Here is a 25,639-nt window from a genome sequence, read left to right on the forward strand (position 1 = left end):
GCATGATCAAGCAGTTTTTTGCATGGGCTGTATCTCAATCCACCGCATCCGCTAATGTCGGCTTTCTGCATTTGCAGTGGAAGATGGCTGAGCTACAGCGCTGTTTGTCAGAACAGGAGACATCCCAAAAATCAGTCTTCTCACGAAAACGTCTGAGGCATCCGAATGGTTTAGACGACAAACTATGGACTACAAACCCCTCTATGGAAAGATGAGAATCTCACGAACACAATGTTGTTCTCTGCTTTGCTCTACGACCCCCACCACTGTCACAGGACTCGTCTGAAGGTAACCTGGTACCGGGTCGAAAAATTTATGGAAGTGAATGGGGTATTTCCATGTCAGGTGTACAGATAATTTCGTATACCAAAACATTCTTCATTTTGACTTAGTACATGTCACGCCCTGATCTGTTTCACCTGTCCTTGTGCTTGTCTCCACCCCCTCCAGGTGTCGCTTATTATCCCCGGTGTATTTATCCCTGTGTTTCATTGTCTCTCTGTGCCAGTTCGTCTTGTTCATCAAGTCAACCAGTGTTTTTGTGTCTTAGCCCCTGCTTTTTCCAGTCTCTCTTTTCTCGCCCTCCTGGTTTTGACCCTTGCCTGTCCCGACTCTGAGCCTGCCTGACCACTCTGCCTGCCCCTGACCTCGAGCCTGCCTATTGTCTTGTACCGTTTGAACTCTGACCTGGTTTATGAACTCTTGCCTGTACCCGACCTGCCTTTTGCCTACCCCTTTTGGTATAACAAATATCGGAGCTCAACCATCTGCCTTCTGTGTCTGCATTTGGGTCTCGCCTTGTAGTCTCGCCTTATAGTACAAAAATATCTGTTTTTTAATGTATAAATCTGTTATTCAGTGTGTTTCTATGGGCTAATAGCAGTAAGGCCAAATGCAATGTTTTATCCCCCAAAAATGTTGATACCTATAGGAGTCCTACAATTCCAAATCAAATAGCTAAATGATCCTTGGTAGGACCATCTTAAAACAATTCCATATAGCTTAGTAGAAACCTAGCCGGTATTCAAACTTTTTCAGTGGGGAACCCATGTCTTTCACCTGAATTTCTGGTAACCCCACCACACCTCTAATAACACAACCGCGGTACATCATTTTTTTTAAAAAGCTTTCTCAAAAACATTTGTATATTGTCCCATACAATAATCTGTACTCTAGATTTTGGTATTTTATTATTTTGGCAACCCCACTGCAATTTTGCCAACTTCTGGCTCAGCGATTCAAACCAGTGACCTTTCAGTTAGTGGCCCAACGCTCTTACTTTGAGGCTATACCTGCCACCCCTATAAGTAAAGCATTTCAATCTACTTGTGCATGAGACAAATAAAACTTGAAACTTGAATAGAGATTAATGAAAGCTGTTGCTAACACACACACACACACACACACACACACACACACACACACACACACACACACACACACACACACACACACACACACACACCTTTAACTACACCGCACCCCTCACCTAAACCAATACTTCCGTTTGCCAGCCCCACTACTCACTTCTGATTGCATGAGGAAAGGACATTTCTGATTAAGATTTTTGTGTAAAGCTAATGGGTTCTGCTCATTGAAGTGGCTTACCCTGGCTAGCCCTGCTCAGTGCCTGGGGAAGTGCGTGAGCAGGAACAATGCAGCCCTGCTGTGACAGAGTGGGTTAAGGACCAGGGTAAATACTGTAACCCACTGTCTGTCCAGCATCCCACACAATCATAGGACCACTCTCACAAACACTCCTTTAACTGAGTGCCTGGCCAAAGTGCTCAGGTACAAAGTGTTGGAACAGCCCTATCAGTACTTCGAATAATGTTGCAGGGCAGCATAAAAAAAATACACTACAGATGTCTTATGACATGGTAATGTATTCATTCTGAATACTCATATGCACGGTTCTGAGCTGTGGAATCAGTGCTTCTAAGACCTCCTGTATGAGTACAGGAATCCCAGGCATACGACATCCATATCATCTCCTCCATCATCTCATTAGCTAATCCCTGTATCATTAGCTTCACCTCCACTCAGAGCACAGGCAGGTGACAGCCAGCTATTATGTTCCATCAGGGCAGCACTATGAACAACAATGGAGGATTTTTTTAAAGGGCAATTTGCAGAGCAGCGTCTATGAGACCTTGTCTAATAAAGTAAATGTTTAGATAAGCAGAGCCAGAGCACAGTCACGCACGCAGGCGCTGAGCATTTTAGTGTGAAGACAATGGGCCAGTAGAACAGAGACTACTGAGGGAAGAGTAGGGTAGCAGAAATGGGCTGAACACACACAGGGTCGTCCACTCTATGTGCACTTGGCTAGTTGTCAGCCAGCATCATCATCATCATCAAAAAGTTTCTCACCACTCAAAGGGGACACGGCGCACTTTGTCTCCCAGACACTCCGGTCTGCGCTGAAGGAGAGCGCTAGACAGCAATGGGAGAGGACTGAGGGAGTTCTCATCAAACAACACCCCCTACCTCCTCTTCCCAAATCATGCTCACCACTAGCAGCTTTGAAAAAGTCGATTCACAGCAAATGAGGCACAGTAAAGCAGGCAGGGGTTATTTTGGGATGGCAAGGTTGTTAATAATTTCCACCAGCACTTTACATGATCCCAGCATGCTCTGCTCTGTCTGCTCAGTCCCCCGTGTCGCTTATTTACCTACAGTCATCAACATTCTCCTGCCGCACTGCACACACACACACACGCACACACGCACACACACACAGGCGGTCATCCCTGAATGCACAGTATGCACAAATGCTGTATCAGATGATAGGAGGACATGCATCACTGGCAGAAGTTCCATAAATGGAGGAATTTATTGGCTGGTGTATCATAATTATCATACATCAGAAACAAAGGTAGAATTGATAGTGAAATCAACACCACCTCCTCACACTAGATAAGATGCCTACATCTGTTGGAAGAGCAAACAGCCTGAAACAGAGTCCCTCTCTCCGGAGGAAGAGAGGAGGGGGCAAGAGTTTCCCTTATTCCTGTTTATCACCCTGGTGAATCAGTGTCATTCTTTGGTTAATTAACTAACTGGTGTCTCCAGGGCTTGTCTGTGATCCACTTGGTGCAAAACTCTATCAAGCCACCCAAGCGACTTGGAACTTTAGAGACTGCTGCTGGTCTCAAAATTACTTTGTAAAAGCAACAGGGAGGGGGAAGTACACACAAATACATACAAGCACACACACACAAACACAAACACACACACACACACACAACCATGAACAGACATGCAAGCACAGATACATGTACATCCCAGTACAAACGCTCTACCTCTTCCCCTCTCTCACTTTCTGACATTGTGTCCTTGTCCCTCCCTCTCTGCCATGTCATTAGGGTTGGGTTGGTTGCGCTGGTGTCTTGCTGCCATGGCCGCTGCTGCTGTAACTAGCAGTTATTCGCTATATTAGCTTTTTCTGATATTCTGGGTTTTTCTTCCTGCAGGGGATTGGTATAGCATACCGTGCTCACTGCCTGTAGTTAGTTTCTCATCTTTATTACGCTTCACTCTGATGGTGAACTACCCTGAAGGAGAACAGGTTAACATCAAGACATTACATTGTTCATATTTTCTCATAAATGGTTAAAAGCTCACGTGGTGTTTCCTTTCTGTACTGACTTTTGTAATCAGATTACATGTAACTCATGTAATCAGTTATTCCCAAAATCTGCGTGCCATTGTCTCCCACACAGTTTATCCCCCTACTTCCTCAAAGCATCATTCTGGTTGTGCTGATGCATGGTGCTCCAACAGAGCTCCAACCAACTTCCACTGGTCCATTTCAAACCCTCACTCTAGGATTGTTTATTCCTTTACTTCCTGGCGTGCAGTACACGGCCTCCTTTCAAACTCCCTTATGCCTAGGGCCTCCAAAAAGGTAAACTAATCCATACAGCAGAATAATAATTCATAATAGATCAAAAATGTAATTCTATACGTATGCATATATTTCATATCAATATTAATATCATCCAAGTTTTTCTCATAATAGTAGAAACAAGTGTCATTAATCACCCACGGAATGGTCGATAATAATGGACTATACCACACTGACAGAGTTCCCATGCATTATTTCACGTGATATGATTACAAACGTGACTTTCATTGAAATCAAGCTGCAGCAAGGAGGTGCTTTCATAGAGAAGCAGAGAAAAGAAAAAGAAAGAAAAAGAAGATTTCATTTTAATAGCAATGACCTAAATTAACAAATGTCTTTATTAAAAAGACAGGTGCTGCTGATAATACTGCCACTGTCGCCAAGGCAGAGGTAGAGGACTTATCTGTAGCCCATGTATCCGATGCTGTCTGGTCAAAAGAGAGTATGGCATGTCGTACTCTTTTTGTCCAGACAGCATTCGATACATGGGCTACATATACTATAGTAAGACTGTTTTGCACTGTTTGGATCCTGGAATTATTTTGGATAAATGTACCCAAAACATTTTTAAGTGATTTATTTGCCAATCAGATGAAAACATAATGACTGATTGTGTTCATGGCACATTAAGAGATAATACATTTTAGCAAGCGCATGCACAGACTCTGCCTGGGGCCTCCAAATCACAAAGTTTGCCCCTGCTTATACCACAGTGGAAGTAATTCTGGAGATGTCTCAACATCCCCCTGCCTGTCCTGACCAATCCATTAGAGGCTCACAGGCAGAACACTACAGAGGCGTGACCACAGGCGAATCCCCTGTGCCCTGGGCCTGGGTCAGCCTCAGACAGCTGGACTGGGAACAAACACACACACACATTAGGTGAAGCCCCGTATGATGAAATTCTGTTAAATTTATGAACTGAACGCAGTGAAAGACATAAGTGAAACTCCATCTGAAACACTGTCCTGGTTATTTATGCATGTTCATGAATATTGCATTTTCTCTAATGAAACCTATAGTGGGTGGTATCTGAAACAAAAGGCCTACAAGTTTAAGATATTATATGCTACCCCAGGATACCCATTACGGGCGGTAAATATAGAAACACGGTTGCTATAGTCACGTCAGGGGAATTTGGCGAAACAAGGTTGCTATAGTCATGCAATCTGGTTTCAGAGCTGGTCATGGGTGCACCTCAGCCACGCTCAAGGTCCTAAACGATATCTTAACCGCCATCAATAAGAAACATTACTGTGCAGCCGTATTCATTGATCTGGCCAAGGCTTTCGACTCTGTCAATCACCACATCCTCATCGGCAGACTTGACAGCCTTGGTTTCTCAAATGATTGCCTCGCCTGGTTCACCAACTACTTCTCTGATAGAGTTCAGTGTGTCAAATCGGAGGGTCTGCTGTCCGGACCTCTGGCAGTCTCTATGGGGGTGCCACAGGGTTCAATTCTTGGACCGACTCTCTTCTCTGTATACATCAATGAGGTCGCTCTTGCTGCTGGTGAGTCTCTGATCCACCTCTACGCAGACGACACCATTCTGTATACTTCCGGCCCTTCTTTGGACACTGTGTTAACAACCTCCCAGGCAAGCTTCAATGCCATACAACTCTCCTTCCTATTTCGCAACAAAGCATCCTTCACTCATGCTGCCAAACATACCCTTGTAAAACTGACCATCCTACCAATCCTCGACTTTGGCGATGTCATTTACAAAATAGCCTCCAATACCCTACTCAACAAATTGAATGCAGTCTATCACAGTGCAATCCGTTTTGTCACCAAAGCCCCATATACTACCCACCATTGCGACCTGTACGCTCTCGTTGGCTGGCCCTCGCTTCATACTCGTCGCCAAACCCACTGGCTCCATGTCATCTACAAGACCCTGCTAGGTAAAGTCCCCCCTTATCTCAGCTCGCTGGTCACCATAGCATCTCCCACCTGTAGCACACGCTCCAGCAGGTATATCTCTCTAGTCACCCCCAAAACCAATTCTTTCTTTGGCTGCCTCTCCTTCCAGTTCTCTGCTGCCAATGACTGGAACGAACTACAAAAATCTCTGAAACTGGAAACACTTATCTCCCTCACTAGCTTTAAGCACCAACTGTCAGAGCAGCTCACAGATTACTGCACCTGTACATAGCCCACCTATAATTTAGCCCAAACAACTACCTCTTTCCCAACTGTATTACATTTATTGATTTATTTTGCTCCTTTGCACCCCATTATTTGTATTTCTACTTTGCACATTCTTCCATTGCAAAACTACCATTCCAGTGTTTTACTTGCTATATTGTATTTACTTTGCCACCATGGCCTTTTTTGCCTTTACCTCCCTTCTCACCTAATTTGCTCACATTGTATATAGACTTGTTTATAATGTATTATTGACTGTATGTTTGTTTTACTCCATGTGTAACTCTGTGTCGTTGTATCTGTCGAACTGCTTTGCTTTATCTTGGCCAGGTCGCAATTGTAAATGAGAACTTGTTCTCAACTTGCCTACCTGGTTAAATAAAGGTAAAATAAAAATAAATAAATACAAATGTCAGGGGAATTTAGCGAAACAAGGTTGCTATAGTCACGTCAGGGGAATTTAGCAAAACAAGGTTGCTATATTCACGTCAGGGGAATTTAGCAAAACAAGGTTGCTATATTCACGTCAGGGGAATTTAGCGAAACAAGATTGCTATATTCACGTCAGGGGAATTTAGCGAAACAAGGTTGCTATATTCACGTCAGGGGAATTTAGCTAAGTGTCAGCCTATTTGCAACACACCTTGTTATTGCATTTCCAGTTTCATTTTTGTGTGTTGCACCTGCATTCAGTAGCTTCTATGATGCATAAACTTATGAAAGTGTGTATTCTTATTTAAAAAATGTAGTTATGTCCTCGTGATGTACTTGTCTATTAATGTTATGTATTATGTTATGTTTTGTGTTTGTGTGGATCCCAGGAAGAGTAGCTGCTGCTTTTGGCAGTAGCTAATGGGGCTCCTAATAAAATACTAATACTAATAACACACACACACACACACACACACACACACACACACACACACACACACACACACACACACACACACACACACACACACACACACACACACACACACACACACACACAATTTCACACTCCACTCAAAGAGACACAGCACAGGGCCATCCCCAGGTCCCCTTGGAGAGACTTTGAGACGCTCGCTCGGCCACTTGCCTTCCGAGTTAACAAACACTGTACCAGGGTGGAGTCCTTTACACCTCTCATTCACAGATATTGACCTGTGTGCTCCTCTTGGCGTGGCTGACTCTGTTGATGCATCAATATACAGTACCAGTCAAAGGTTTGGACACACCTATTCATTCAAGGGTTTTTCTTAATTTTTTACTATTTTCTACATTGTAGAATAATAGTGAAGACGTCAAAACTACGAAATAATACATATGGAATCATGCAGTAACCCAAAAAGTGTTAAACAAATCAAAATATATTTTAGATTTTAGATTCTTCAAAGTAGCCACCCTGCGCCTTGATGACATCTTTGCACACTCTTGGCATTCGGGGCGGCAGGGTAGGGTAGCCTAGTGGTTAGAGCATTGGACTAGTAACCGGAAGGATAGTAACTAGTAACCGGAAGTTCAAATCCCCGAGCTGACAATGTACAAATCTGTTGTTCTGCCCCCTGAACAGGGGGCAGTTCTGCCCCCACTGTTCCTAGGCCGTCATTGAAAATAAGAATTTGTTCTTAACTCACTTGCCCTAAAGGTAAAATAAAAAATAAAACAATTCTCTCAACCAGCTTCAGTCTTGAAGGAGTTCCCACATTCCTTCACTCAATCCCAAGCCATCTCAATTGGGTTGAGGTCGGGTTATTGTGGAGGATTGTGGAGGCCATCACTCTCCTTCTTGGTCAAATAGCCCTTACGCAGGTGCAGGTGTGTTGGGTCATTGTCCTGTTGAAAAACTGAACCATGTGGCTTGAATTCTAAATAAATCACAAATAGTGTCACCAGCAAAGCACGCCCACACCATCCTCTTCCATGTTTCTCTACCCATGCAGAGATCATCAGTTCACTCTGTGTCTCACAAAGAACCAAAAATCTCAAATTTGGACTCATCAGACCAAAGGATATTCACCGGTCTAATGTGTGTTTCTCTGCCCAATCAAATCTCTTCTTCTTATTGGTGTAGTATTGGTTTCTTTGCAGCAATTGAAGGCCTGATTCACGCAGTCACCTCTGAACTGTTGATGTTGATGTTGAGATGTTAACTTGAACTCTGTGAAGCATTTATTTGGGCTGCAATCTGTGGTGTAGTTAACTCTAATGAATTTATCCTCTGCAGCAGAGGTAACTCTGGGTCTACCATTCCTGTGGCGGTCTTCATGAGAGCCAGTTTCATCACAGCTCTTGATGGTTTTTGCGACTGCACTTGAAGAAACTTTCAAAGTTCTTGAAATGTTCCATATTGACTGACTTTCATGTCTTAAAGTAATGGTGGACTGTGATTTCTCTTTGCTTATTTGAGCTGTTCTTGCCATAATACTTACTTGATATTTTACCAAATAGGGCTATCAACACAACTGATTGGCTCATACACATTAAGAAGGAAACGCTTAACAAGGCACACCTGTTAATTGAAATGCATTCCTGGTGACTACCTCATGAAGCTGGTTGAGAGAATGTGTGTGCAAAGCTGTCATCAAGGCAAAGGATGGTTACTTTAAAGAATCTCAAATATAACATATATTTTACATGTTTTGGTTACTACATGATTCCTTACGTCTTATTTCATAGTTTGGAAGTCTTCACTATTATTCTACAATTTAGAAAATAGTAAGAATAAAGAAAAACCCTGGAATTAGTAGGTGTGTCCAAACTTTTGACTGGTACTGTATATTGGCAGTGATACTAGGCCTGGTTTGGGATGAGGTTCTTCTGGCTGTCTGGGCTATTCTGTCCAGGCTATCTGTCTATCTAGGTCTTGCCATGGACACAGCTTTCCATAGGAGTGGTTCTATTATAGCCCAGTAAAAGAGTCTGGCTGTATTTCACATGCTGACACCCACCATTACATTGGGAGGGACGATGGTGGTTGAGGGGGGTTCCTGTACTGGTTGAAAGGATGCATTTGGATCTCTATATTAACCAGCCCTGCCAATGGCTAGGGGATTGGGCTGTGCTCTATATTAAGGGGCTCTTATAAAATACACTGTAACACGTGATACAATAGACAGTCCCAGACCAATTTTCCAAGCTATTCTGAGGGGAACAAACGAAAGCACTTCCTGAAATAACAGGCTATTTACGTTGTGTTCCGGTTGTAATGAAAAATATAAACCGCTGTTGCTCGTGCGATGTGATTGCTCTCTGGTTTTTCTGTTTTCCTTTCTGTTGTCCTCCTCTCTCCTCACTCTCGGAAGTCTGTCTACATTTTAAACAGCCGTGCATCTCACTAATTATCATAAAATTGCTTACTTAAAGTGTCATGTTTATGACGTTCCCTCTTTTCTTCTGTGGTATCACTTACCAGCACGAAGTAAGTAGTGAAACAACCTTGTTTGTTTTTCTGGGTAAGACACCTTTGTTGACAGCCTAATGTTGCACCATCCTCCTCCCTAATGCACAAAAAACAATGAACACAACCATCACAACACTCATATTAATTCTTAAATACACTCTCACTCAACTTCGAGAGCTATAACCAACGCCACTGCGGCACAACCTGATTGGCACATTGTCACATACAGGATGGGTGTATGCTACGAGATAGTGGGCCAGAAAACTCATTTATAGACTTCTTCATATGCATGTTTTACATCCAAGTCAGGAGAAGGGTTTATTACACTATATTAAAAGAACTATCAGAATAACAGCTAAAATACTTTTCTGATAACCATAGAAATCCCAAAGCAGAGTAGGTAGTCTTTACCATCACACCCCCTAAAACACGCTAGACTGAATTCTGTAATTGAGGATATGTATTGTTCTGCAGTATAAAATATTGATGTAGAGATACTGTGGCTATAAGACACAGGTGACTCAACCGCGAGTGGGCATTCTCATTTTCCAGACTAGTTGGTTACGTTGGTTGGTGGGCCTGCCTGCCGGCTGGCTCTTTCCTGGGTTTGAGTGTATAATAATTTATATTAAGATTATGTTAATGGGATGCAGAGGAATTACTCTGGGTATGTAGGGTTGGGTCCCAGGGCTCTGAAAAAAAAACTGTCTGGCAGGCAACTCTGTAAGGCTTACAATAACCATGCCATGGGTTTTACTTCCCGGCGACGCCTCTCAACAATAACAAATACTGTGGTCACAACAATAACAAATACTGTGTATACACAGACAGTCGTACAGACAGGCGTACAGACAGACAGACTAAATAACAATATCTGTCCGTGAAAACTAGTTTGACATGTCCAATATCAGCATGATTGAAATCATGCTCTCCAATAAGGTTGGGAGGGAGGGAGAACTGAGACTGTGTTTACAAACCATCAACTATTTCTAGGGCGGGATCCCCCAAAATACACCCTACCCTCATTGGGTTTAGTCAGGGAGAATGAATGTGAGCAGTTCAACAAAGTGCACCAAGTTGCAGAGCACGCATGGCTTTAAGATGTATTTCCACAGCAGGAGTTTAAGCTTACAGCAACACTCTCCCATGGGACAATATCACACAAACGCTATTAAGGCCTTTTCTGTGGCCGAATATTTTCTGTTGCTGAGCTGTGTGTGTGTGTGTGCGCATGTTTGTGTGGCTGTGCTCAGCGTCTCCTTGGTAGTAGTAATGGCCTCTGGTTGGGCTCCCTGTCTTGCTGCTGTGAATGGAGGCAGAGATAAAGTAGGTCGGGGACTCAATCGGGAGCTAATAAGCCACACACTGTGACAGACTTACGCCCATCAGCCACTGGGAGAGAAGAACCTCACACCCCAGCAACTCCTTAATGCACCTTAGCACCAGTGATGGGCAAGCAAGGTAGGGCACAGTGCCGCAGAGCAGTGAGGGGTAGTCCATAGTGTCCACCTCACCCATGCCAATGTAACGGGATTGGTAATGTTTCCACTTGTCTCTAAAGAAAGGTGTACTCAATGTTCAAGCATTCTTATTGGTTGGTTCAACTCTGATGACAATAAGGTGTGTTGTGATTGGCCCCGCATGCAGATAGGGGGAGATCGCGAACGTCAGGTCGCACCAGTATGAAAATGTGATGCAAGGGGTAGATCACGTTCGGAATACGGTTTTCTATTTTCTATTTTACAATGTGTACAAGTTTGCTGTACATTACTGATTTATACATGTGTGGGTATATGGTACTTATTAGGGATTGAGGGGCTTTCTGGGATGTGCTTTGGCATATGATTGCTGTAAATAAGTGTGTTAGCTAGCATACACCGATGTAATGGTCACATAAGCCCACTGCTAACGCAGTTGTTTTCATGCTACAGATTTGACCATCGACAGCCATCAACATCGTTAAGCCCTGCACAACTAACGTGCTGTTTCCTATTTAACAACAGAAATAAATCATGCTCAACTGGGACCAAAGGCTGGGGTGATTTATTTAGACAAAACACAATGCAAGGAGAGTACGATTTACATCTGTTACACCAGGCCAGGTAGAGCTGACTGAGCCCCTGGCTGGCAAATGGGCAGAGACATGAGACACGATGGTGGTAGGCCTGATCACAGACGGTGATGGGACAAGGAGGAGGTCAGAGACCTGGCAGTGTGGTGCAAGGAAAACAACCTCTCCCTCAACGTCAGCAAGACAAAGAAGCTGACCGTGAACTACAGGAAACGGAGGGCCGAGCACGCCCCCATCCACATCGATGGGGCTGTAGTGGAGTGGGTCGAGAGCTTCAAGTTCCTCCGTGCCAACATCACTAAGGATCTATCGTGGTCCACACACACCAACACATTCGAGGGCACGACAATGACTCTTCCCCCTTAGGATGATTTGACACTGGTCCTCAGATCCTCAAAAAGTTCTACAGCTGCACCATTGAGAGCATCTTGACTGGCTACATCACCGCTTGGTATGGCAACTGCTTCGCATCCGACAACAAGGCACCACAGTATATCACTGGGGCCGAGCTCACTACCATCCAGGACCTCTATACCAGGCGGTGTCAGAGGAAGTCCATAAGACCGCTAAATATTTAATAATACTGAACAAAAATATAAACGCAACATGCAACAATTTCAAAGATTTTACTGAGTTACAGTTCATTTAAGGAAATCAGTCAATTAAAATAAATAAATTAGGACCTAATCTATGAATTTCACATGAGTGGGCAGGGGTGCAGCCTTGGGTGGGCCTGGGTGGGCATAGGCCCCCCCACTGGGGAGCCCACAAAATAGCTTTATTTCAGACAGAAATACTCCACATAATTCATCAGCTGTCCGGGTGGCTGGTCTTAGACGATCCCGCAGGTGAAGAAGCCGGATGTGGAGGTCCTGGGCTGGCGTGGTTACACGTGGTCTGCGGTTATGAGGCCGGTTGGACGTACTGCCAAATTCTCTAAAACAACATTGGAGGCAGTTTATGGTAGAGAAATGAACATTACATTTTCTGGCAACAGCTCTGGTCGACATTCCTGCAGTCAGCATGCCAATTGCACAATCCTTCAAAACGTGAGACATCTTTGGCATTGTGTTCTGTGACAAAACTTCACATTTTAGAGTGGTCTTTTATTGTCCCCAGCACAAGGTACACCTGTGTAATGATCATGCTGTTCAATCAGCTTCTTGATATACCACACCTGTCAGGTGGATATCTTGGCTAAGAGGGTTTTGCTCACTAACAGGGATGTAAGCAAATTAGAGCAAAAACAATTTGAGAAATACGTTTTTTTGTGCGTATGGAACATTTCTTGGATCTTTTATTTCAGCTCATGAAACACGGAACCAACACTTTACATGTTCCGTTTATATTTTTGTTCAGTATAGTTAATAAAATAGCTATCCAGATGATCTGCGTTGACCCTTTTTGCACAAACTTTTTTGACTCATCACAGACGTTGCTGCTACTGTTCACTATCTGTCTCTTTATTCCTAGTTACATATCTACCTCAACTACCTCGTACCCCTGTACATCCACTCAGTACTGTAACCCCTTGTATATAGCCAAGTTATTACCTTGTACCCCTGGACATCCACTCAGTACTGTAACCCCTTGTATATAGCCAAGTTATTACCTCGTACCCCTGTACATCCACTCAGTACTGTAACTCCTTGTATATAGCCAAGTTATTACCTCGTACCCATGCACATCCACTCAGTACTGTAACTCCTTGTATATAGCCAAGTTATTACCTCGTACCCCTGCACATCCACTCAGTACTGTAACACCTTGTATATAGCCAAGTTATTACCTCGTACCCCTGCACATCCACTCAGTACTATAACTCCTTGTATATAGCCAAGTTATTACCTCGTACCCCTGCACATCCACTTAGTACTGTAACCCCTTGTATATAGTCAAGTTATTACCTCGTACCCCTGCACATCCACTTAGTACTGTAACCCCTTGTATATAGCCAAGTTATTACCTCGTACCCCTGCACATCCACTCAGTACTGTAACACCTTGCATATAGCCAAGTTATTACCTCGTACCCCTGCACATCCACTCAGTACTATAACTCCTTGTATATAGCCAAGTTATTACCTTGTACCCCTGCACATCCACTTAGTACTGTAACCCCTTGTATATAGTCAAGTTATTACCTCGTACCCCTGCACATCCACTTAGTACTGTAACCCCTTGTATATAGCCAAGTTATTACCTCGTACCCCTGCACATCCACTCAGTACTGTAACACCTTGCACATAGCCAAGTTATTACCTCGTACCCCTGCACATCCACTTAGTACTGTAACCCCTTGTATATAGTCAAGTTATTACCTCGTACCCCTGCACATCCACTTAGTACTGTAACCCCTTGTATATAGCCAAGTTATTACCTCGTACCCCTGCACATCCACTCAGTACTGTAACTCCTTGTATATAGCCAAGTTATTACCTCGTACCCCTGCACATCCACTCAGTACTGTAACTCCTTGTATATAGCCAAGTTATTACCTCGTACCCCTGCACATCCACTCAGTACTGTAACTCCTTGTATATAGCCAAGTTATTACCTCATACCCCTGCACATCCACTCAGTACTGTAACTCCTTGTATATAGCCAAGTTATTACCTCGTACCCCTGCACATCCACTCAGTACTGTAACTACTTGTATATAGCCAAGTTATTGTTTACTCATTGTCAAATCAAATCAAATTTTATTGGTCACATACACATGGTTAGCAGATGTTAATGCGTGAGTAGCAAAATGCTTGTGCTTCTAGTTCCGACCGTGCAGTAATATCTAACAAGTAACCTAGCAATAAAACAAAATACTGCATAGTTTCTGTGTATATATTATTATATATATATTTTTTGGTATTATTACGTGTTTTACTTTTCTATTACTTCTCTATTTTCTTTCTATCTGCATTGTTGGGAAGGACCTGTATGTAAGCATTTCACTGTTAGTCTACACCTGTTGTTTACGAAGCATGTGATGAATACAATTTGATTTGATGCTGCACTGATCAGAGTGTGACTCATTAACATCCACACTAATGAAGAGCCTGGAGTGAGACACTAGGGTACAGATGAGGCTCTTGAGACACACACATAAACTGTTTTAACACGCCCAGACAAACACGCACACGCCCAGACAAACACGCACACGCCCAGCCTGCTTGGTTGAGCACTGCTGTTGGAAGTCTGGCACTCCTTCTCAGTCTGAGGAGTGACACACTGTCTCATTTGAGATGGAAAAACAGAAAGGGATTATCCGATGAGAAAAGAACGCACCTCCATCGACAGCGGAGCAGACAAAGACTCTGATGTACACTCTTCATGTGAACAAAAAGTGCCTCAGCAGCTGCTTGAGCCTGGATGCTGCGTCAACTCTCTAGGAAGAGGCCTGCACAGCCACACCATTAATTACTTCTTATCAGCAACAGGGAACATGCATAACAATGCAGCCAAAGCACAGCCTAGTGGCCAGTGAAATACAAACAGAATAGATTCCAGGCAACATAATCAGCTTTTCCACTTTCCTTGCTGCGAATGTGACAAAGGCTAAGTGACAAGTATATAAATATATAAAGGTGTCTGTCAGGCGGGCGCCGGTCCCCGGCCAGCCAGTCATCAAGTCAGGCAGCCATTAGGAGTATGTGGATGCGGTGCTGGACTCAGTGTGAAGCTGGAATAATGGAGGAGTGTTATTACATTAATGAAGGACACTACACAGCTGCCGACGCAGGGATTTGCATGGACTTTTCTTCTCAGCACTGGGCTGATGGCTGATTAAGATCTGCCAGCCAAATCTCCCCGACACCTTGCCTGCTGATGCTGAGACAGGACGACTGTCACATGAACCCCCCCCCACCACCCCCCACACACACACACTCCTACGCACACACATCCCTCCTCAAGCCCTGCACCCTTATCCCCCTCACCTTCTGGACTCCTCTGTTAGCATAAGTCCACTCCCAAAACAAAACTGCATGTGTGGAAACCATGGATACACCAATGGGAGACATGGAGGCAGAGATAAAGAGGTGGGATCAGCCTGCGTTCCATACAGCCAGCTGGTAAATGTCCCCAAGACAGTAAATTAACCATCTGATTAGGAATTGAAACACAGTCAAGTAAATGCATACAAGGCATCCACTTAACAAGAGATTCGCCAATAAAATGTTAACTTGCCAACAGTCACTACATCTGCTATAGAAAACAAATCAATGCTATTCAAATCAGTGTTATTGAGTGTCATTTTTACAACATGACTTATTTGGGTTTTAGGTTCTGTCTTAACATTGATATACTGTACGTTGCTATCAAAGCATGTTACTATATCAACTGTACAATACTCCATTTTTAAAAAAGGGCTAAATGTTTTGCCTGGACCTTTCCAAGGTCACACATGGTGTGAGAGAGGGAGAATGAAAGGGGAAGAGAGAGAGAAACAGAGAGAGAGAGTCGACAGGGGGAGAATAATTGGCCCAGCTGTCCTGAGGGCCTTATCGTATAGGAGGGGACCGAAATCTGAACTAAGGATCAACGCTGAACTCCCGAGCTGTCCCTCTTTAAGGCCCTGAGCCCTGTGGAGCTTCAAAGCCACTTTGTAGTGTCCGCTAATGGTGCCGATGACAGCAGCAGCGAGAAGCACCAAGCGGGTGAAATATCCAGGCCAAAAAATACAAGTAGCAGAGGGAGGAACACTCCTGTCCAAAGGCCATAAAAACCCATCCTAAAATGACTGCCATATTTAACATTTGGCAGGAACAGCCCTCTCCAGTGTTCCTTAAACTAAGCACTCAACACTGGGGCAGTACAATTATATACACTCTGGCCGAGATTCATCAATCATTTTATTTAACCTTTATTTAACTAGGCAAGTCAGTAAAGAGTTTGATTCCCTGAAAGCCAGGAGTATGCTGAGTGTAACAGGGCTGTTTAGAATGTTTACCTTTACATATTTCTATGATGATTGGGCTATTCTTCCCTGGTGCCAGCATGTGCTCACAATTTCCACACCATCATAATATTAGATTTTATTGTTGCTACTCTTCTTTTGTGGCTATTCTTCAGTTGCGTGAACATGGAAAAACTTTGTCATTGCCTTGCCGTGCCCTTGTTACCCCACCCGTAGCATTTCAGGGAACATGAAGTTATGACAAGCTACAGGCTACAGGCCTGTGAGAGCTGGATTCTCAGGCACTTCAGCCTGGCCTGATTATTGCTTTAGTTTAGTCTCAGGGATCGAGTTTCCTTGGCTACTGCAATGGCTAAGCGAGAGAGCAGGCCAGGACTGAAACAAAACAGAGGGGACAAGCTATGCTATTTATATGGAGCAAGCAGATAATTGTTTAAAAGGTTCATCTACAAGCAAGGGACAAACAACAGAGAAACCTGGGAAGTGTTGCTGCATGCTACTGAAAAAAGCCAATTTTCTAGGCCTGTCACATGGCTGAGTGGCTGTCTGCCCAGGAGACCCACAGCTCCAGCCAATGGTCTCCCAGAATTAGCTGGTCATGCTCTAGCACCCACAGACCAACCATACAACCATGTAATTACAAGGAGGAACGGGGCAATCACTGAAGTATGATGGTAATGCATACATTATATACAGACATATATATACATACACATACAGATATACACACACATACACACATAACCCTATACAGACACACACACACACACTAGTGATGGCAAAACACCAAGGCTATCGGCACACACACCAAACCACCAAGCGAAATTAAATGATGGCCAGAGAAAATCACCACTAAACTCTCACATAGAGAAATAGAGAAATGTCCAAAGCAGAGCTCATTCCATGGCACAGTACCACCAGCGTTGAAATACTGCCATCTAACTGAACTCACTCCCCATGCTGCAAAGTCAAACTTCTCAAGCTGAGTAATAGATGTTCCATTCTGACAATAAGAACTCCTCGAGCTGAACTGTTAGAGCTGAACTGCCGAACTTCAAACAACCGACCCTGATATGTGTATGTGAGTCAGACGGGCGGATGAGTGTGCCATACTTTGAGCAGAAAACCTTGGATGTGTCCATCTTATGGGCGCCAAGGGATTGGGCCAATAAACAGAGTGGAGGCGCGGTCGGAGCGGTCCTGGGGGCTGAGCTCTGATGTTTGCGGCAAAACAAGTCATTAAAGGCAGGAGGATGTGCATGAATATTCACACAGAGATCCGCTGGCTAGAGAGCACATCAAGGAGAAAAACCCCTACGCATTAAAACCCTGTCGGGCGGGAGGGTGGCACTGCTCTGAATGTCACTGACAGTCAGCCCGCCCTCTCTCTAAGCGAGGCAGACAGTGGGCCATTTTGATTGCTCCACCAGCAGACCAGGGGGTGAAAAACATTTACATGCAAATACAGATGACCCTCTAGTTATGAGCAGGCATGTAGTCATAGGATTTCTTAATGCACACGAACAGCAAATAACCACATAGGAGACCAGCAAATAGTCCTCCACTACCACCCTGAAAGAGGAACTACAGTATACAACATCCTTTATTTCCAATAAAATACAGGAACTACAGTATACAACATCCTTTATTTCCAATAAAATACAGGAACTACAGTATACAACATCCTTTATTTCCAATAAAATACAGGAACTACAGTATACAACATCCTTTATTTCCAATAAAATACAGGAACTACAGTATACAACATCCTTTATTTCCAATAAAATACAGGAACTACAGTATAGAACATCATTTATTTCCAATAAAATACAGGAACTACAGTATACAACATCCTTTATTTCCAATAAAATACAGGAACTACAGTATACAACATCCTTTATTTCCAATAAAATACAGGAACTACAGTATACAACATCCTTTATTTCCAATAAAATACAGGAACTACAGTATACAACATCCTTTATTTCCAATAAAATACAGGAACTACAGTATACAACATCCTTTATTTCCAATAAAATACAGGAACTACAGTATACAACATCCTTTATTTCCAATAAAATACAGGAACTTCAGTGTATGTACAGTATATAGTATCCAAAAAAAGGCAGCTATGCGGTGCCTCATAAACAGATTAGCTGTTAAAGCGCCATAATCCTCTCTATCACATATAACATATTCTTTGAGTATGCAGAACACTCACCAATTTATTTTCTACCTACAACCAAACCCACTCATCTGGAAAGATTGTGTTAATAATAGTCATCAAACATTCGCAGTCAATTTCCACAATTATGTTGTCCACCAACGACCACCAGCTCTTCAATCCATAATGCTTAACTGCACGACTGGAGCTAATAGAGGATGGCAGGTGACAGATTGTGGCCTGTTAGAAGGTGGGATGTGGGGGTCTTGGATAGGGGAGACCCTGGCTCAGACTCTGGCCCTGACACAGGCCGTGTGATGCTCTGATTGGAACCCACCTGCTGTCCTGAGACCTGTTGCCTCCAGATGGCAACTGGGCCCCCCTTCCCTCCATCACACGTTCTCTATCCTTCCCTCATCTCTGACTCAGGCCATGGCTCTCTGGCTGGCTCCACAGAGAGGGGGCAGAGCAGACGCTCAGCACAGCCAGACATCTTTGATTCCTCACACCAGAGATGCCGGCACCATACATTAATTGGTGCTTCGGGAACAGTTGATTTAGTGCTTTCGAGGGCCCACTTCATCAGAGTAAGCAGTCTACAGAGTCTATTATGCTTCTGCCCACCCAGTGTAATCCTGCTGGTCCTCCACTGCTACTGCATCTCTGCCCCCTGACACTGACCGTCATCCCCCTCCTCTCTCCATCTCTCCCTCCCCCTCCCTGGGTCTCTGTGAACATTACCTCACAGCTCGACTTCACCCATCACACAGGACACCCAGGCCTTGGCACCACTCCCTCCTCATGCCTCACCCCCTCACCCATCCCTCCCCTCGGTACAGTTTCTCTTCAGCCTGACTGCCTCACGCATGACTGGCTCCCCTCGCAGAGTGCAGTAAGCCATTCATTTCTTCAAAGCGGAAAACAAGTGGCACTGTACATGAGAAAAATAAATACAGCAAAACAGGCAGGCAGACAGAGAGAAACAGAATAGAACAGAATGGCCTGGTAATGAAGAGGACCACATTAGCTACTGGTAGACTACAGTACACTGAGAACAGAAGGAGGAGTCGCTAGGCTTAGAACGATAAACAAGCACAACCTCATCGTTTCTCAGCAAACAAGCAAAACAAGCAATTGAAGGATATAGTCTCTCTAAAAAAAAAGGCAGCCATAAATGAGGAGTATGATATCTGTGGGCCTAAAGGGCACACACCCACAGCCTCACACTGTGGTGGTGAAGTGTGACTCAATCACTCCCACTTCCTCCCCATCCAACAACAATGGTCTGTTAGTCAGCAACAACACAATGAGAAAGAGCCAGGTTGGCCAAATGGGAAAGATGAGGCATCTAAGGTATAAAGGGTATGCTTGTTAATTGTGTATGTGGAGTTTAACGGGAAACGGCCTGTTAAACATCTCTCCACATCTCTCCCCGGACTGACAGGGTACTATTAGAGCCTCCATGCAAGCCGCCTCATCGTGTGTGTGTGATTGTGTGTGTGTGTGTGATTGTGTGTGTGTGTGTGTGTGTGTGTGTGTGTGTGTGTGTGTGTGTGTGTGTGTGTGTGTGTGTGTGTGTGTGTGTGTGTGTGTGTGTGTGTGTGTGTGTGTGTGTGTGAGGTAAAGTAAAGGGGGACCAGTCTGTCCACATCTTTCCTTGCGATGGCCCATCGTTAGTCTCTCCACTCATTAACACACCTCTATACGCCACATTGGCCATGTCGATGGTGGTACAGTCACAACCAACCTCATGCACCGAAGGGAGAGAGCCATGTCAGAGTGCCTCAATGACAAAAAAACAGCCTATATAAAGCATCCTCACACATAGACTGTATGTTCATTCATGTCCAGGAAGTAATGCCTCGTCCTGCTCCATCACATCTGCCTGCCTTTCCTGCACAATATCCTTCATGATGCACTGCCAAAGGCACTATGGAATTGTATCCATGGAAATTTGTATTTTCTCTGTAGTGGAATGAATCCCCCCTCTCCTACATCTAAACATGGAGAAGTAATGTATTAACCATACAGAGGGCTTTTTATTCAACAGCTAGCCGAGTCAGTCCTCAGAGAGACTGTAGCTTTGTGCTCCTCCATCACCTCAGGCTTATGTAACAGATACCCTTCACCTTCCCAGAGCCTCTCCACTGTTAGAGGCCACAGACACCAAATTATAACATAGAAGAAATATGCCTCAGAATGAGAATGAGCAGCAATGGGAAAGCCTTTGAGGGAAAATGAAAGAGCTCTGATTATTGACTATTTCAGGGGACATTATCTTTGTACCGCTTCGTTTATCCTCCTGCCTTGCTTTGGTATTGCACTAGATATACAGTACATTTAAGCAATACGGCCCGAGGAGGTGTGATATATGGCCAATATACCACGACTAAGGGCTGTTCTTAGGCACGCCACAACTGTGCCTGGACATAGCCCTTAGCCATGGTATATTGTCCATATATCACAAACCCCCGAGGTGCCTTATTGCTATTATAAACTGGTTACCAACATAATTAGAGCAGTAAAAATAAATGTTTTGTCATACCCGTGGTATACGGTCTGATATAAGATGGCCATCAGCCAATCAACCTAATCAACCCACCCAGCCAATCAACCCACCCAGTTTATAATTTACATTGAAGTAATTTAGCAGAAGCTCTTATCCAGAGCCGTACAGTAGTGAGTGCATACATTTTCATACTTTTTTCCTACATTATTTTCTGCGGTTCTATTCTACATTCTATTCTCCTATAGCCAGTGGCCTTACCAGCCTGATGATAGATGGGGCAGTAAAGAACAATAACACACGAATTGACATTTTGTTGAATTGTTGTGCCATAGTTTAAAACTCACGAGACAACATATTACCCAGGGGTTGGTTATTTATTCTACAGTCTTTCCAGTGTCTAGGGTACCCAAACTCACATATAAGTATAAAGAAAACCTTGAGCGTGAAAAAGTGTGTGTACTAGAGATATATATGATCGGAGCCATATGGGAGGAAAGGAGAGAGGGGAAATAAAATGGAAAGTGCAGATGATGAGGGAGAGTGTGATTAAACAACAGGAGGGATTGGTGGCTTTGTGACCTCTGGCCAGCTCCAGCCGCACCTCGCCGCAGGTGAGGGGTAGCCGCTACACTGCAAGCCCATTGGAGCCTGGGAATGGATGCCCCAGGGGTCACCGGCTAACCTGTTATCTGCTGCCATAGCAACCCCAGCAGTGGCCTTGGGCAAACATAAACAGTGGTAGCAGCGGATGGCTGCTGGGCGCCGTGCCTAAATGGTGAGGTGAAATGGATAAAATACAAGGCACTGCTGATTCCTGCAAAGGAGCACACAGAAGCCCCGTCTGTCCACTCCTCACTCTGCAGCACGGACTGACACTGACCAAGCCTCTCATTCACCTTCCCTTTCTCCTAACGCCACGTGCTAAGTGGAAACATTGCTACGGTAAATTTGTCCCATTCAGAGTCCCAGTGGGCAGTGTCCTTCTCCTGACAGCCCAAAGAGAGGCCACACTGCTTGGGAGGGCCTGACATCAAGGTCCAGCGGGAGGGAGAGGGGGAGGGCTGGCAGAGCAGGTTAGCCTTGGGGCCCCCAGGCAGGCAGCTCAATAGTCAGGGGGTGGTAGAGATGTCACCAGCTCTCTCACATATGAGCCAGTGATCGGGCTACCCTGACCAGGTAACATAACCCCCAGGAGGGGGTGGCGGGGACAGGATTGAGACCCCTGTGACAGGACAGGGGCACCTGTTATTTTAGCACAGTGGGCTCAACACTTGCTCTGAGGGCTGCCTGCGCGGCTGCTAGAGAGTGGAGAGGATACTAACAGGGCATCCATTCAACAAATCCTGGACAGCACTGAATCACACACACACACACACACACACACACACACACTGTGGTAGAGAAACAAACACACACACATTTAGGCGCACAGACACAAATACACACAGGCACACACTATGACAGGAAAACGAACAGACTGTGACAAACAAATTCTCCCTCTCTTTTTCTTTTTTTCTCTCTCTCTCTCTCTCTCTCTCTCTCTCTCTCTCTCTCTCTCTCTCTCTCTCTCTCACTCACACACTCACACACACACACAAACACAGTACTCAGACAGATCCCACAAATTATTATTCTGGTAGGGGCCTATTTTCTCTTATTTAATCCATCCTCTTCAGCTCTTAAAGTACAATGAGGAGATCACAGCATTTATCAGACAGGCGTTTCCCTCTGTTTTTCTCACCTAATTTATTCCTTATGATAGTTGTTGTGTAATCAGTGCTAGTGGGATGATGAGTGTACAAGGAGGTCGGAGGCAATAGCAGGGAGAAAGGTGTAGTAGAGGAACTCCTTAGCCATGAGAACACACAGCACAGTCACCCACTAAGCCAGTAGCCCTCCCCTCTCTCTCTTCTTCCATTTTCTACCATTCTTACTCGCTCTATTCCATTCTATTTTCTCAATTTCTCTTTTTCTCTCTCCCTCTACACATAGGCAAAGAAAACAATGGCATGAGGCTGGAACTGTAGGACAATAGCCCAGCATCTGGGAACCAGGAGAGTTAAGTCGTGTATAGGTGAGATCTGCAACCTGTGGCAGAGCCCAGGGAGAAAGAGAGGCCTTTCAGGGGATTTTAAAGAGCCCCTTGTCCTTAGAGCCTGATTGACACATGTGAGTGAGGGGAGGGCTTGTGCTATTCCCTTGGTTATATCTTAGCTTTCGCTGGCTGAACAGAACTGTCTCCTCTCCCTAGCCCCCTTTTCTCTTCCACTCTCCTCTCTTACACTTGGGCTCATTATTGGAATGCTCTGACCCTTGGGGACTTCACTTACTTGTCTCCCTTTCCAGGCCACAAACCCCAGGGTCCAACAAAAGGCAGCTCAAAGGCAATTTGAATTTGAAACAGGAAGCACAACAAAAACGTGCAGCTTTCTCCTGAAAGAAGAAACTTTGGGGAGCTCAGTGCCAGCAATTCAAAATTAGCCCTCACATAAAAACGCACATTGGATTTTGACACTAACTCAGTGTACTGTAAAGGCAGCAGCTGCTTCAGAAATAGAGGGACAGAGGAAAGGGAGAGAGAGGAGCCCGAGGGGAGGACAGGTGTAAGGACACCTGGGGGCCATTGGGCAGGATCACAGATCAGCATGGACAACCACCAGCAGTGCCACTGGACAAACACCAGACACACACACCAAACACAGAGAGAGCTGCTGCCCTCATAGCTACTGAACTCTTCATGTGAGAGAAGAGTAAAAGGAGTCATTTCTGTGCATTTTAAGAACATTTGAAATTATATTTAGTCAATAATAATAATAATAACAAATAATAATAAGAATAATATGGTTTAATGCATTGGAATAGTAGGCTAATTGGCTAAATATATCATAGCCTGATATTGCACAGTAATAAATAAATAGCCTATTATTTTAGAAAATAGTAAACATGTCAGTGTCAATTACTTCTCTATAAATAGGGAAGGAATAAACATAGCATACTTTTTTTATAGTCAACAATTAATAAATCCCGCTGTCTGTAAAAAACATGAAATCTTCATGTGGTTTGGACATGGAGCTACGCAGTATGAAATCGAGAAACTAACTACACATTGATAGTAAAACTAGGTAGCCTAACATTAGGCAATTGAACAACATTTTATATTTATGTCGCAATAATGTGTGTCATTGTGATAACTGTGAAACTCTCCCTCCCAGGGAAAATACCAAGGCCAATTTCAAGTAAGTTCCCTACATTCGTTTGAGCCATTTTCAAACCCATGACAAATCATCACATTTGATTATATTTGGAACACCATTGTACCCAATGCATCGGCATGGCGCGACCGGAGGCAATGTCCCACAGCGCGCACCACCACCCTCAAACACCGGACCCAACGTTGGACAGCTCAGTTCACTTACCGCTTATTGTCGCGTAAAGGGTGCGCCCGGAACGCGGCGGTTACACAGTTCTTGCCTCTCTCTACAGTCTGATTTCCCCTGGATTAATATCCAGTATGTAAGAAGAGGAGAGAGTGATCCGATGTTTTCGTCAAACCTAATCCTAACCTAATTTGTAAACTACTAGCCTACTCCTCTCTGTCGTATCTGTCTCTGTCAACAACAAAAAAAATCCTGTACGGCAGCGTGACATCCTTAAGACAACTGTCTCCGGTTTGTGTTTTCATATACACCCGCTACCTCCCAACACCACCTGTCCCCGGTGGAAAACACACCACAAAGCGCTTCTTATGTCGCGCCACGACACATGGCATTCCCCTATAGCTCTGCAGCAATATTCCTCCTCGGCAAGCCGTCCGGAATCAAAGTAATTTGTAATTGCTGGTAGAAGTGGCTGATGTAGAAGGACTGATTGCAATAACAATCCATGCAGTACCCAGTGTCACTGAACCAGCTGTACAATAAGACAATTACATATGTTTCCGTCTCCCGGCCTGCGCTATAGCAGTTGCGTTATCAATCATCTATCCCCACAATAGTTATTTTGTGCTCGATGTAGCTGCGCACGGCTGGTGCTCTTACCAGTAGAATGTCATTGCTGCATCGTTTTACTTCGGGTCTCACTGAAAGAAAAGGCTGTTCATCAGTTTGGAATGCGCCCCTTTTCCAGTATGCTCCAGCTTCAGGATTCTCCGGGAAGGAAAATACCATTAATCGGTTTATTAAAAATATGTAGCCTAATTTTTTTCTGTGGTTTACCCCTCAGGAGCTTTGTCAAGGTAGGCTCTGTTTCTCTACTAACGGTGGAATACAGCATCTTCAGTAGGCTACTGCTCCCTCTGTCACCCACAGGGACAGAAAACAAGGCGATACCAAAACCTGAAGCAGAATTATGCAGTGACTGGAATGGAATTAATTCATAGTTGGGCTAATGTTTAGGCCTAATTAGGCACATTATTTTATTCTTAAATAAAATATTAAAGGAATGCTTTGGGATTTTAACAAGGAAGCCATGTATCAACTTCCCCAGAGTCAGATGAACTAATGGATACCAAGCAGTTTGAAGGAAGTTGCTAACTAGCGTTA

General features: G+C 44.2%; 1 protein-coding gene across 8 annotated transcripts in view; it reads right to left on the minus strand.

Annotated features, from left to right (window-relative positions):
* Positions 1-25,409, minus strand: part of LOC139406565 (semaphorin-6B-like) — a 134,678-nt gene extending 109,269 nt beyond the window's left edge. For 2 of the 8 annotated variants that reach the window (XM_071149283.1, XM_071149282.1), the window contains exons 1-2: positions 25,136-25,397; positions 9,453-9,540 (exon numbers count right to left, since the gene is read on the minus strand). In XM_071149283.1, coding sequence (XP_071005384.1) covers positions 9,453-9,540; positions 25,136-25,149 — 102 coding nt within the window. In that variant the 5' untranslated portion in view covers positions 25,150-25,397. Of the gene's footprint in view, positions 1-9,452; positions 9,541-24,514 lie in introns of all 8 variants that reach the window. The other 6 variants (XM_071149281.1, XM_071149278.1, XM_071149285.1 and 3 more) reach the window with 5 other exon arrangements.
* Positions 25,410-25,639: the final 230 nt, after the last annotated feature.

Source organism: Oncorhynchus clarkii, chromosome 4, assembly GCF_045791955.1.
Source record: "Oncorhynchus clarkii lewisi isolate Uvic-CL-2024 chromosome 4, UVic_Ocla_1.0, whole genome shotgun sequence".
NCBI lineage: Eukaryota > Metazoa > Chordata > Actinopteri > Salmoniformes > Salmonidae > Oncorhynchus > Oncorhynchus clarkii.